Source organism: Sardina pilchardus, chromosome 16 (assembly GCF_963854185.1).
Source record: "Sardina pilchardus chromosome 16, fSarPil1.1, whole genome shotgun sequence".
Lineage (NCBI taxonomy): Eukaryota > Metazoa > Chordata > Actinopteri > Clupeiformes > Clupeidae > Sardina > Sardina pilchardus.
The window spans coordinates 27,983,421-27,998,615 of record NC_085009.1 but is presented as its reverse complement, the minus strand read 5'-3'; the positions used below and the strand labels follow the sequence as shown (position 1 = coordinate 27,998,615).

The window sequence follows — 15,195 nt, the reverse complement described above, 5'->3', positions numbered from 1 at the left end:
ATGTGAAGCATTTGACAACCTTTGATACACAACTGGACTGTCCAATGTTCTTCCAGAAATACTTACTGGACATTTCTCAGTGTAAACTGTGGATCCTCCTTCAGGTCTGAAAGCAGTTTGACTCCAGATTTCCCTGGATCATTTCCTCTGAGATCAAGCTCTCTGAGGTATTTGGGATTTAACCTCAGGGCTGAAGCCAGACTAGCATAGCCTTTGTCTGTGATACTGCAGTCAGAGAGCCTGAAAGGAAATTATTATTTAGTCAATGCACCAAAAAACACACAATATGTTTTCACACAACAGACAAAAAGACCCCCACCCCCCACTAGACAAAATCACTGCTCTATGAAGACCCCCCCCCCCTCCCCCCAACAACAACATCACTGTATCATGTATCTTATTGAGAAATACTGAAATGTCTTATTGAGGAATACTGAAATGTCTTACCCGAGTGTCTCCAGTGCACAGTTTGGGTTACCCAGTCCACTACACAGCTCTTGGACACCAATATCTCCAATACTGTTGTCATTGAGGTCCAGATTTTTCAGCTTTGAAGACGCTTTGGTGAGGACAGATGCCAGACCTGCACAGCTTCTCTCAGTGATACTGCAGTCAGAGAGCCTGAAAGGAAATTATTATTTAGTCAATGCACCAAAAAACACACAATATGTTTTCACACAACAGACAACATCACTGCTATGTTATAAAACGACCCCCACCCCCCACTAGACAAAATCACTGCTATATGAAGACCCCCCCCCCCCTCCCCCAAAAAACAACATCACTGTATCATGTATCTTATTGAGAAATACTGAAATGTCTTATTGAGAAATACTGAAATGTCTCATTGAGGAATACTGAAATGTCTTATTGAGGAATACTGAAATGTCTTACCCGAGTGTCTCCAGTGCACAGTTTGGGTTACCCAGTCCACTACACAATTTTTGGACACCATTATCTCCAATACTGTTGACACTGAGGTCTAGATTTTTCAGCTTTGAAGATGCTTTGGTGAGGACAGATCCCAGACCTGCACAGCTCCTCTCAGTGATACTGCAGTCAGAGAGCCTGAAAGGAAATTATTATTTAGTCAATGCACCAAAAAACACACAATATGTTTTCACACAACAGACAACATCACTGCTATGTGATAAAAAACGACCCCCACCCCCCACTAGACAAAATCACTGATATGTGAAGACCCCCCCTCCCATCAACAAAATCACTGTATCATGTGTCTTATTGAGAAATACTGAAATGTCTTATTAAGGAATACTGAAATGTCTTATTAAGGAATACTGAAATGTCTTACCTGAGTGTCTCCAGTGTACAGTTTGGGTTACCGAGTCCACTACACAATTCTTGGACCCCAATATCTCCAATACTGTTGTCATTGAGGTCCAGATTTTTCAGATTTGAAGACGCTTTGGTGAGGACAGATGCCAGACCTGCACAGCTCCTCTCAGTGATACTGCAGTCAGAGAGCCTGAAAGGAAATTATTATTTAGTCAATGCACCAGAAAACACACAATATCTTTTCACACAACAGACAACATCACTGCTACAGTATGTGATGATAAGACCCCCCCCCCCCCCCACACACACACACACACACACACACACACTGGACAACATCACTGCTGTATGATGTGTCTTATTAAGGAATACTGAAATGTCTCATTGAGGAATACTGAAATTTCTTATTGAGGAATACTAAAATGTCTTACCTGAGTGTCTCCAGTGCACAGTTTGGGTTACCCAGTCCACGACACAGTTCTTGGACCCCAATATCTCCAATACTGTTGTCATTGAGGTCTAGATTTTTTAGCTTTGAGGATGCTTTGGTGAGGACAGATGCCAGACCTGTACAGCTTCTCTCAGTGATACTGCAGTCAGAGAGCCTGAAAGGAAATTATTATTTAGTCAATAGGGGTGGCACAGTTCACAAAATCTACGGTTCAGTTCGTATCATGTTTTAGGGTCACGGTTTTCGGTTCGGTACGGTTCTTGTTGTTATTCTTTATTTTACTCTTTAACACTCCAGAAACATATTTCAGCATATAGCTTAATCATCCACAATTAGGCTAGAGTATTTAGAGAATAGTTATCATGTAATAATGCACAAACTGATTTTAACTTCACATAAAGCACATTATTGTCTGAGGAAACTTTAAGCTACAGTTGAGATTTTGATAAAGCAAGAGGGAAGACATTGATGATTTCAACAATCTTTTTATTTATTTGGCAGGGATGGTGCACCAGCACAAAATGTAGGTCGTCCACCCATATTTTTCATTGCATCACCTTTTTATCGCTCTCCTTTCATATAGTTTGAATGATTTTTTAACAAGATGTAGCCTAAGGCTTGTCTTTATTTGAAACACACACACATTATGTAATTATTTATACATTCTATATACTGACATGTCTGATATTCATGACAGCAAACTTTATGCAGATTATAGCCTACTGTTCATTATAACTCCACCTCTTAAATTCAGCTGTCTGGCTGAAGCCTCAAAATATTGTAAACAAAGTAGCAGGCTAAGCTCATCATACTCTACTGGTTGGACTGTTCAGTTTCCCCTCATGTGTTTTAGTTTCAAGGTAAGCTAATACTTTTTCTCCTTGGGACAGGCCCTTTTAAGCCTTGGAGTTGAAAACATTGGTATTGAGATGGTCAGTCAACTTGAATGCAAGAGTTTTTATCAAATGTCTGCATCATAGCCTTCTAATGATGCTAACCGTATTTAACAGTAATTTAGCTAATCGTCTTCTGTGCGTCATTGCGTTCACGATTGTGGATGTTTTATTTGGATTAATGTGCATGTCGAGGGCGGGTGTCCATTGAGCGCGCACGAGAGCGGGCCAAGGAGAATGAGTTTACTTCTACTGTTTGGTAAAGTTGCACGCATAGTCTACAGTTGCGGAAGAACTTTATGCTTCCATCCGAGCAGCGTCAGGTGCATCAGTTTGACCACGCTAGGGATGATCTCTCGCACTTGCCATTTCTAAAACCTTGCGCGCAGCACTCAAAACTCTATACTCCTACTCTCGCACGTAAGGGAAACATATCGTCACATATGGGAATCAATTGTGCATGCCATAACTAGCCTGAACCGTAGGACCGTACGATGAACACACACTCCGAACCGTGACATGCGAACCGCACGGTTCGGAACATTTTTCAAAAACCGTGCCACCCCTATTAGTCAATGCACCAGAAAACACACAATATGTAGTTTTCCAAGTATAACACTAAGTTGTTGTGATAAGACACCCCTCCCACCCTGGACAATATCACTGCTATGTGAAGACCCCCCCACACTGGACAACATCACTGCTGTATCATGTGTCTTATTGAGGAATACTGAAATGTCTTACCTGAGTGTCTCCAGTGCACAGGTTGGGTTACCCAGTCCACTACACAATTCTTGGACACCAATATCCCCAAAACTGTTGGCACTGAGGTCCAGATTTTTCAGCTTTGAAGACGCTTTGGTGAGGACAGATGCCAGACCTGCACAGCTCCTCTCAGTGAGCCCACAACTGTTGAGCCTTAAGGGGAAAACAAGTGTAAGTGAGTGAGAGAGTGACTGACTGACTCAGTGGTGTGTGTGTGTTTGTGTGAGATAAAAAGATAAAAACACACTGTCAAATTCACTGATAGCAACTCTTGGTCTTGTGATACTCACTGTAGTTTCTCCAGTTTACAGCTGGGATCCTCCAGAAGAGAAGAAAGATGCTTCACTCCTGAGTCTCCTGCTTTATTCCCACTCAGCTGCAGCTCTCTCATGTGTGAGGGGTTTGATCTCAGTGCTGATGCAAGAGCTCTGAAGCCTTCCTCTCCAATACTGCAGTCTGACAGGCTGTAGAGAGAAGTAGGAGAAATACTTCATCTTCATTTCCTTTAGTACAATCAACATTACTGTCTAGTGTTTGTGTGTGTGTGTGTGTGTGTGTGTTTATTAGGGAGAAAACTTCATCACTACATGCCCACTTACTTATGCTCTGGTACTCGTTCCAACCAGACTGCTGTTTGCAACAGCACTACCCCCCCCCCCCTTCCTCCACACCCCTCCCCACACACACACACACACACACACACACACACACACACACACACACACACACATACACATACACACACACACACACACACACACACACACACACACACACACACACACATCATACTGCACAAATGAAGCCACATAACTGATCATTATGGGATATCAAAATGTCTTACCTGAGTGTCTCCAGTGTACAGTTTAGGTTACCCAGTCCACTACACAATTCTTGGACACCATTATCTCCAATGCTGTTGTCACTGAGGTCTAGATTTTTCAGTTTTGAAGATGCTTTGCTGAGGACAGATGACAGACCTGCACAGCTCCTCTCAGTGAGCCCACAACTGTTGAGCCTTAAGGGGAAAACATTCCACCAGTTAGTTAACTCTCTGGAAAGGACTTTGACAAAGTACATTAGTATAGTCATGCTTCACAATCATATCTAACATCAACTTAAATGTGAATACTTCCTCATTTTCATCCAAAACAACATATCGTCATTCTACTTACAGGGCTTTTTGGGATTCCTCCACTACTGGCTGCAGCCTTAGAAGACATTCATCAGACAAAATGTACTTCTTCAAGTCAAACACATCAAGCTTTTCTTCTGATGTCAGAAGCACAAACACAAGAGCTGACCACTGTGTAGATGAGAGATTGGCTGCAGAAAGTGTCCCTGCACTTAGAAAGCTCTGGACCTCCTTCACTAAGGAGTGATCATTGACTTCATTCAGACAGTGGAAGAGGTTGATAACTCTTTCTGATGATGGAATCTCCCTGATCTTTGATTTAATGTAGCTGCATATTTCTACTTTGCCTTCATCTTGTGCTTTCTGCAGTAGGCCACGTAGGAGTCTCTGATTGGATTCCAGAGAGAGGCCAAGAAGGAAACGTAGGAACAGATCAAAGCGTCCATCTTCATGTTTCATGGCTTGGTCCACAGCATTCTTCTGTAAGGTGGTCATGGCGATGTGCTCTGGGCTGCGGACTGTTCTGGGGGGTTGCTGTGGGGACATGAGATCTTTTCCTTCAGTTATTAACATCAGGATCACATACAAAGCTGCAAAATACTCCTGGATGCTCAGATGAACAAAACAGTACAACTTCTCCAGATGAAGGCCTGACTCTTCTCGAAAGATCTGGGTGCAAATGCCACTTTGTACTGCTGCCTCTCTGACATCAATACCACTCTCTCTCAGGTCGTCTTCATCAAAGATCAGGTTGCCTTTCTCCAGCTGGTCGTAGGCCAACTTTCCAAGAGCAAGGACACTAGCTCGGTTCCACTGCGGATCTGTGTCATATACTCCATCAAACTTTAGACTCTTTTGCTTGGTTTGAAAAACAAGGAAATATGTGTACATCTCTGTCAAAGTCTTTGGAACCTGCTTTCCGTTTTCATTCTTGAGAACAATTTCAAGCACAGTAGCAGCAATCCAGCAAAACACTGGTATGTGGCACATAATGTGGAGGCTTTTTGATGATTTAATGTGAGAGACGACTTTGTTGGCAAGAGTCTGATCACAGATTCTCTTCCTGAAGTATTCCTCCTTCTGAGGGTCACTGAATCCTTGTACTTCTGTGACCCGGTCAACATTCTGCGGAGGAATTTGATTGGCTGCTGCTGGTCGAGAAGTGATCCAAAGGAGGGCAGAGGAAAGCAGATTACCCTTGATAAGATTTGTCAGGAGTACATCCAATGAAGTTTTTTTTGTCACTTCAGCCAATATTTCATTTTTCTGAAAGTCTAGTCGGAGTCGACACTCATCCAGACCGTCAAAGATGAACAACACTTTGTACTTCCCCTGGCTGGGAAAAGTTAACTGCTTTGTTTCTGAGAAAAAGGTTTGGAGAAGATCCATCAAAGAGAGCTGATTTTCTTTCATGCTGTTGAGCTCCCGAAAAGGCAGTGGAAATATGAAGTGGACATCCTGGTTTTCTTTTCCTTCAGCCCAGTCCAGGATGTACTTCTGAACTGAGACAGTTTTGCCAATTCCAGCTACTCCCTTTGTGATGACACTTCTGATTGGTTTATCTTGGCCATGTAGGGGCCTAAAGATATCTCTGCATTTGATTGGTGTCTCCTGTCCTGCTGGTCTCTTGGAGATGGACTCAATCTGCCTGACTTCATGCTCCTCATTTACTTTCCCACTTCCTCCCTCTGTGATGTAGACCTCTGTGTAGATCTTTTCCAGCAGAGCAGAGCTGCCTTGCTTGGGTATTCCTTCAAACACACTCTGGTACTTAGTCTTGATATTTCTCTTCAGCTCAGTTTGACAAACTACATCCTGTTCATCTAATTCACAAAAATAAAATAATATAATTATGTTTCTCAAGCCATCAACAGCAAAGACATCAATTTCATCATTCACTGCAGCAAGGTTCTGTTTATGTAATGTACAGCTTCTTGGTGACAGCCATTGCAATTGCAAATAAAGTAACATTTCTTACTTTCTTGCAGTTTGTCAGCGATATGTTTCTGCTTCATGTTCCTCAGGAAGTGCAGTGCCATCTTGAGAGCCCCTTCTCTGGCATCACTCTCATCCTGCTCTTTATCATCAAAGTTTTCTCGGTAATCTGGACTCACAATCTTCTTGAATCTCTTCAGCTCATTCTTCACAAAGTCAATTATCTTCTCCTCAAGCAACTGGTATACAAATATCGCGGTTAGCTTTGCATTACAATACCCAGGTTTTGAATAAGACCATATTATTATTCTGTATTGTAACATCAAAAACGTGTATATCAGGGCAGCATGATATAGCAGCATACAAACCTGGAATATGTGCTTGAGGTCCCCCTGGGTGAAGTGGTCACTGACGGCATCTGGTTTGCATTTTTCCATTGGACCACTGAGTATTTAAGGCAAAAAAACACAAATAGACTTCCATTAGTTGTGCATGCATGCATGTCTTTGTTGGTAATGGAGATCCCCACAGTTCTTGTGTCATTGGAGTCTATGGCATCCCCGACTCTGTGGTAAAACATTCTGAAATGCCGGCCAATAGGGCCTTGATCTATCAAAACCAAACTTGGTCAAACCCATAATGAAGAGAGCACATACATTTAGCATATTTCTACCACTACTGTATGTGGCATTTGTAATTGTCCCTAAAGAAATAGTCTTGTGTCTAGTTGAGAGGACACTGTCTGTGTCAGTCCAATGTAAAACCCCCAGGACAGCTAATACTTTCCTAAATACAACACCACATGCGGCACTAGTTATCCTATAACAGCATGTTAACTGCAAACTCTTGAAATTCTCTCAGTGCATTCCCTGTGCCCGTACTATTAAAATGCTCAAACAATGTGCATCAGTGAATAGAAACACGACCCGACGTGAACCAAGTCAACGGCCATGTATATCTGTTGTAGTCCATACTATTGAGGTAGAGAGTGTTTTCTCATTATCTTGAAAAAATAAGAATTTGCAGACTATGCTTCAGCATAGTGCAATTGTTGCACTAACTAAATCAGTTTAAAGCACTGACATATGTCCGATGCCTAAACTTTGGATTTGGATTATTTGAACCAGAAATCTGTCCACTGAAAGGAAATTGGAATTAACATTATACGATGCATAACATCTGTACACTGTAGACTATCCTGTTTGATTTAGGTTTGCTGTTTGGCTGCACTATGTCAACAGATAATGGAATCCACCATACAGAGCACCAGAAGTCCACTAGTTTAGATTCTGCTGTCAGTAGCACCTTATATTTCAGAAATGCTGATACTAAGGGCTGATTTGAGGGTGTTTGTGTGACAGGCTAGTTAGGCTGTGGAACCGACCCACGGCATGAATGCCCAATCAGGTTTGATATACCTGTCTGACTGTATGTCAAAGAAGATAATACAGTCTGTGACCATGTCATCAGATAGGACGACCTGCCCAAATCTCTCCCAAACCTTAACGTTTTGACCTTCTTGCTGCACAACTTTTGCAGTCAGCCATAGTGTCAGTGAAAGTGGAGTATAGTAAACAGATCAAATAAACTATTGGACGGCTCTTAAGGGAAAAGGGGAAACACATATTTGGTATTTATGGCCTAAAATGTTCCTGACCACTGATCTAAACAGAAGCACAAAGAGTCATACATGATGGAGATCCCATCCAGTGAGTCTTTCCCAGGGGAAATAAAGCATGCATCTGATTCCTGGTCTGTTTTAAGGACTTGCCTTGATCCATCTGTGACATCATCATGTTGGAAGTCTATGCCATGACCCTTTGACTGGTCACTCTTCATGGACACACAAGTGGGCACAGGTGATGGAGGCCTCTCATGATGGAGTGAGCTGTGGTGTAAAAATGAAGTCTGTGACAAAAATATGCTGTGTCCCATAGAGCTGTGATGCTCTTCTGTGCATTGAGTAGTTCCTTAAAATACGGAACAAAGAGCGTCCCGTAGGCTGTTCAATACAGAAGAAGACTTTAACTATTACTTATATATTTCTTATAACGAAACGCGAAGAAAAAATACGAGGACTGACCATCTCGTCTCTCCGCGTTTCCCCCAATACCATGGCGACAAAGGCAAGGCAAGGCAAGGCAATTTATTTATATAGCACATTTCATACACAAGTGCAATTCAAAGTGCTTCACACAGATATACACAAATATATAATCACTCAGTCAATATAATGGTCATTAAAATTAACCATAAAACCAGGTGTAAAACAATTCAAATAAAATATAAAATAAGTAAAATAGTTAAAAAAGGATAGATAAAATAAAATAAAACATAAAAATAGTAAAAAGCATAAGAACATAAAATAAAATGTAAAAATAGAAATAAGAATAAATAAAAGTAAATAAAAGCATAAGAACGTAAAATAAAATGTAAAAATAGAAATAAGAATAAATCAAAGTAAATAAAAGCCATTAAAAGCCATTGTGAGTTAACAGAAAGCATCTGAAAAAAGTTTGGTCTTAAGTCTTGTTTTAAAACAACAGAGTGTTGGGGCTTTCTGGATGCTTTCAGGAAGTTGGTTCCAGAGGTGAGCAGCATAGTAGCTGAGTGCTGCTTCACCATGTTTAGTACTCACAATGGGTTTGTTTAAAATTAACTTTTGTTGTGATCTGAGTGATCTGGGTGGTATATATTGCTGAAACATGTCTATTAGATACCTTGGCCCTATCCCATTAAGTGATTTAAAAACCAGCAGTAATGCCTTAAAATCAATCCTATAACTCACTGGGAGCCAATGGAGTAAAATAGGGGTTATGTGCTCTGTTCGTTTTGTTTTTGTAAGTATTCTTGCTGCTGCATTTTGTATCATTTGGAGCTGTTTGAGGGTCTTTTTTGGGAGACCCGTGAACAGCCCATTGCAGTAATCAACCCTACTAGAAATAAAAGCATGAACTAATTTTTCAAGGTCGTCTTTGGACATAAAACCCCTAAGCCTGGCAATATTTTTAAGATGGTAAAATGCAGACTTGGTAATTGCTTTCATGTGGCTGTTAAAATTTAAATCACTGTCTATCAGAACACCTAGATTCCTAACCATATCCTTTGTATATGAATAAATAAATATGATTTGACATTTAAATGTTTGTAGCGCGCCAGTTTACCCAGTGTGTGTGCATTGAGTAGTTCCTTAAAATAGCCTAGGGAACAAAGAGCGTCCCGTAGGCTATCTGTTCGATACGGAAGAAGACTTTAACTATTACTTATATATTTCTTATAACGCTGGCTGTAGGCGATTTCTATAACCATTTTCATTCATTTCAACAATGGTTCATTGAAGTGTCGTTTGAATAATTTCGCCAGTCATCACCTTCATTTTAATGATTCAATGAGATTAAGGAGTCGACTATTGACAGATATGCAGTCTTCATCATTAAATGCAGTTGAAACTTTCTGCCACCTGGTGGTTGTTTGGGTACATTGCCTTAGCCTCGAAAAAAAACGGCTTGACGCACTGCGGGATCTCTTCGGGAGTCCCGCAGGAGAAGGTGCATTCTCAACCCGTACCCACTGTAGCACAAATACCCACATCTATATGTATGCACACAGATAGACAAGTAGCACAGATAACACCATGCTAATGTAGTGAAGAGCATCTTTTTCTGATTCATCAGCAACTGGCAATGCTTTCAACCAATAACTAATCAAGTAATCATCAATGATTTGTTTTGCTACTTTTGCAAGTAGGCTACCAGTATGTCTTTTTTGGGTGTGAATGTTCAGCCCTCACATGTGGATAGAAACTTAAACTATTAGAAAGATGTGTAACAAATAACTGATTTGTAACTTCTTCAAGAAACATAATTTACTGTATATTATGTACTAAGCAGTGTACCTTTGCCCCTTTAGAGTGTCGTCCTGTTTTGTGTTGTCAAGTTTTTCCATGTTTCAGACACTCATATCATTCAAATGAATCTGGCCATGACAACCTACAATACAAGAAACAAAAACCATTAAGACAGCACACATCACATATGAATAGCAGACAGCAGGGTAGACATGTTATTATGCACAGCTGTCTTGAACAACAGCAACAAGTACGGCAACAAGTAGTTACAGACCACATGATATCTATGGTAGCAGACAAACCACACCCTACATTATATATGACATATGAGAACGCAGTGTCATCCATTATCACTCATCAGTTATCAGGAACACATCACAATCAGTCATGGTAGAACTGTTAATATGAACACTTCATGGTTGAACTGTAAAAGATCAGTGTCAATGTTCCTATGAACTATCATAGTGCATTTTACAGTAGAACCATCAAATCAGCACAACTAATTAATGAGAACAGCAGCATTTTTGATGGAAGCCATAGCTCTATGATACCAAGTATAACAACTGAGTGTGTAGAAGACCATCTTACTCAGTTTAGCTCTAACATTCTCAGGGTCCTTGACTCTAACTCCTGTCAAGGTTATTACTGTAAAAGGACTTCCAGTAAACCCAAAGCAATCACCAGTAAACCCAAAGAATATCACAACAGTAGCAAATCAGAAGAGAGAATGTAGGAAAGCTGACTTAAGCTTCAGATTAACTATGATAACAATATTAACACATTAGTAACTCCCGTGCTCTGTTTGCCATTGTTGATAAGTTATCAAGTTCCCCAACAGAGCTACCTCAAGATTTAATGTCAACTAAAACAATGAATGACTTTGCTTCTTTTTTTCCATCACAAAATTGAAAATAGAGTATGCATTAGCTCCACCCTGCCGTGCAATCACATGAATTCTACTTCACCACTCAGGCCTAGACAAATATTGTATTGATGGCCAAACCCTTGGAGAAAATGTGCTGCAAATTAGTTCATCTATGTTGTCATGATGTTCTGCCTACACGTTTCTTTAAACGTGTTTAGCCTTTGCAAATTGTGAACTGTTCTCTTACCTTCCAGCAACACTTAAGACTGCAGTTATCAAAACCTCCCCTTTAAAGGCAAGGCCATTGAGACAGTAGGTTTCAACCAAATCAATAAATACTTAGATATGAATGGATTCTATGACAACCTCCAGTCAGGCTTTCACCAACATCATAACAGCCCTAGTTAAGGTCCTAAATGCCATCTGCCTGAATGCAGACTCTAGTAAAACAACTGTCCTGGTAGTCCTTAATGCGACCTTTAACACAGTTGATCATAAAATATTGCTTGACAGATTAGAAACTCTGTTGGACTCTCAGGAAGGGTCCCTCAGTGGTTCAAGTCCTACCTAGAAGACAGGCATTACTTTGTTTCTATTCAGTACCTATCAGAGAAAACCACCAAGCTATAGTCAGCTGTACAGTATATTGTATATAGCAGAATATCAAACATACATACTGTATTTATACTGCTCGTGTAATGTCACTGTTAATACTGCTAATCCTTACAGTAGACTATACTCCATAGTCAACTGGACATATCTGTTTTGATCATACTACACACTTCTATACTGCTCTTGTAGTGTACTGCACATATCCTTACTGTACTCAGTCATATTTGCATACATACATGATCTGTCTATACTGTTTATAGGCCTACTGCACTATCTGTTCATATTGCACTGCGTAAATCATTCCTTGAAACGTACTTTGCACTTTAGGCCTACTGCTTTTTTTTTTTGCACTTCTGGTTAGACGCTGGTTTTACATTTTTACATTTACATGCTGTAATCTAATTCAATTCAACGTTTATTATTTATAAAGTAGCCTACTAATATTCTTATATAATGAACTATATTCATTTTGGAGAGCGCACTTAGTTGCCACTTACGACACATCTAGTACGCTAGCAAAAAAAAAACTAAAAAACATCCATTATCCATCTATCAATGTCAAAACCGGGGCAGTAGTTTGGAAATATCTTTCCTAAAATGGAGGCTATAGCCTGTGCACCTGTGCGCTAAATGGTTTCCTCATACGCAAACAGCAGGCTACTTTTGAACGCGCCCATGATTAACGCCAGGTCATGAAACACAAAAGTTGTACATGTTCAATCCTTGCTCATTTATCAAATGCACTCTTTTTAAACGCGTTAGTGCAACACTGCTGATGATTTATCCATAGAAGAAGCTTAACACCCACCTTTAGTTCGTCTTGTTCTGCGCCATTGGAAATACAAAGATACCCATGTCCCAAAAAGAAGAAAATGTGTTAGCCTACATGTTTTAGGTTTGTTACCAGCCTCACTTCGCAGATACTGTACACTGATAATTTCATTACCTCCTAGGCTATATTAAAAGCTGTACTTGTTGAGCAGGGTGTTGCCTTCGTCTTCCTTCCTGGTATTCCGATCGTTCTGTTGTTTACTTTCGCTTCTAAATCCCTATTCCTCTCTCGCGCACCTGTTATTTTCTCACCACTAAGCGTCGCTATTTACCTTAGGATTTAGGCTATGCACAGTGGAGGCCTCTCCACAGACTTCATCGTAATCAAGGAATTCAGGCTACAAAATAATTTGTATAAGCTACCAACACCTTCTGAAGGTGCTGCAGTGATTCACTAGTCTGGCTATACTGACACTATACTGAGCTCAATCTTTTGAAATCGAACATTAGTCTGGGGAGTCTGCGCTTTATTTCTACTGCACAAGAGGCGTGGTCAATGGGCATAGTTCAAATGATTCTGTATGCTTGTCAATTTGTTTCCAATTATCTCCTACTCCATCCCCTAAATCAACTTTTATGTAAATGAGTGTGTGCATGTGTGTGCTAGCTTTTGTGTATGTGTGCTTCTCTGTCTGTTAGTTTTCACTTGTGAGTGTGTGTGGTGGGGGTAATGGGACATAGGTACTGTACATTTGGAACTGTACACTATTGGAAGAAAGTATGGGGCCTTTTTTTAGTCTCAGTCCGTCCCTGACGTGCGGTGTGTGTGTGTGTGTGGGTGTATATGTTTGCACAAGTGAGTGTGAGTTCAGGTGTGTTTGTGTGCATTCGGGAGGGTGAAGGCATGTGCATTTGTATGTGTCTGTATGTCAGTGTGTGAGTGTGTTTGTGCAAAGCATGGAGTACTGGTCCAATTTAAAAGTTGGCAAAACTGCCCTGTGCAGACCACTCCGTGTCCCACACCATCTACAGTAATGGCACCATCAGATAAGAGATGCTTACCTTCTGTGTAAAAGCCCTCCTTCAAGTTCGCCCCACAAAGTACTACCTAGCGCTGTGGTTTCCCTCCAACCATTCACCCCTTTGCATGCTGCATGAAGCGCCCCAACATCTGGTGTCAGTAGCCCACATCATGAACAGTTGTAGCTCTCTTAAAGGGCTGTATATCGCCAGACATGACAGACTTGTGGACCTCATAGCTGCTCAGATCCCACGCACAGAGGAAGAACAGATCTACAAACACACCACTGTCCACTCTGAATGGTTTAATTCAGCTGCAAACACCTTCTCTGGAATTGCAAATACACCGGATATTATCTCCATTTGTCAGAATGCCAAAAAAGTTACATTATTTTAAGCGTCATGTGCTTGTAATCTATTTATGGAGGACTCAATATCAGCCATTGATTTCTGCCATTGGGAATCTAGGATGCAAAAGCCAACTAATTGTGTTAGGTAGCCTGTCATGTACATAGGTTGGTGATGTATGGACTTTTGGGGGACTACAGGCATTGGGGGACTACAGTATATGAAACTAAGGCCAAGCAGCTAGTGAAGTACTGTTCCATATCAGCAGCTATAGTTACACTGTACATTAAACCCCTGAACCTGAATTCATGATACAGAAGGTTGCTGAACTGCTTTAATCTACTGGATTATTTTTATTCCTAATGTAGCTTGACTTGTGAAGTTCAATAAAATAAATTCTATAAAACGTTTGCATAGTAATTCAATTAGAGGTCACCTAGAGGCCACCGTTTCAATAATCAAGGGCCCAGGTCCCAGCAGCACAAACCCAACAGACATCCGGCGCAGCCAAGGCAGTCTTCACAACAGCGTAGGGCTCCAGCAGCACAAACCCAACAGACATCCGGTGCAGCCAAGGCAGTCTTCACAACAGCGTAGGTCCCAGCAAACCCAACAGACATCCGGTGCAGCCAAGGCAGTCTTCACAACAGCGTAGGGCTCCAGGACCACAGGACAGCAAGGCTGGACGAGAGCACCAAGAATGACCAGCAGCACCACAGGCAGCAGAGGACACTCGCACACTGAGAGACAATAGAATGCAGATACGGACCTTCAGCAGCTGTGGTGCAGCATTGAGGAGAGTTCAGGGCAGAGGTGGAAAAGTCCAGCTTCAGGGAGTAAAAATCCAACCATGTATTGGTTCTACCTGTGCACTTAACACAGGTGATCTCACTAATTAGCTGCTCTGCCTAGCTGAAGAGTTGTGCTAGAATCAGAATCAGCTGGTTTAAATGAATGGTTGGCACAGATGTGTGGAAGGACTTTTACTTTCTGAATCTGGACTTTTCCACCTCTGGTTCAGGGGCAGCCACAGTCTTCAGTCAAATATAGTTGCGGCCCTTCCAGCAGCAGTGGTGAGCGTTGACGGAGGTTCAGGAGCAGCCACAGTCTGCAGGACAGCACGGGACACTGGGACCACAGGACAGCAAGAGAGCACCTCAAATGACCGGCACCACAGATAGCAGAGGACACTCACAGTGATGCAGTGCAATAGTCACGGCCATTTAGGCAGCAATAGTGAGCGTTGAGGAGGGTTCA

General features: G+C 41.3%; 2 protein-coding genes and 1 long non-coding RNA gene across 3 annotated transcripts in view; all 3 read right to left on the bottom strand.

The window, feature by feature from the left end:
- LOC134059637 (NLR family CARD domain-containing protein 3-like) overlaps positions 1-15,195 on the bottom strand; it is a 150,585-nt gene that overhangs the window by 117,119 nt on the left and 18,271 nt on the right. The window lies entirely within an intron of this gene.
- On the bottom strand, positions 105-1,044 carry LOC134059792 (uncharacterized). The gene is made up of 3 exons (XR_009935073.1): positions 895-1,044; positions 448-621; positions 105-240 (listed from the first exon to the last, which is right to left on the bottom strand). It is a non-coding gene; the product is annotated as an uncharacterized LOC134059792 (long non-coding RNA).
- On the bottom strand, positions 4,577-12,816 carry LOC134059784 (NLR family CARD domain-containing protein 3-like). Its single transcript, XM_062516288.1, has 6 exons — positions 12,746-12,816; positions 12,608-12,624; positions 10,371-10,464; positions 6,844-6,919; positions 6,519-6,714; positions 4,577-6,363 (listed from the first exon to the last, which is right to left on the bottom strand). The coding sequence occupies exons 3-6, from the start codon at positions 10,418-10,420 to the stop codon at positions 4,577-4,579; spliced, it is 2,109 nt and encodes a 702-aa protein (XP_062372272.1). The 5' UTR covers positions 10,421-10,464; positions 12,608-12,624; positions 12,746-12,816.

What these genes read in the sequence shown, in the direction of transcription:
- LOC134059784 (XM_062516288.1), bottom strand. Translation starts at nt 10,420, where the DNA reads ATGGAAAAACTTGACAACACAAAACAGGACGACACTCTAAAGGGGCAA. An exon ending in ACCTCAAGCACATATTCCAG is followed by an intron (nt 6,715 to 6,843) that starts GTTTGTATGCTG and finishes TTTGTATACCAG; the next exon opens with TTGCTTGAGGAGAAGATAAT. An exon ending in CGCTGACAAACTGCAAGAAA is followed by an intron (nt 6,364 to 6,518) that starts GTAAGAAATGTT and finishes TTTGTGAATTAG; the next exon opens with ATGAACAGGATGTAGTTTGT.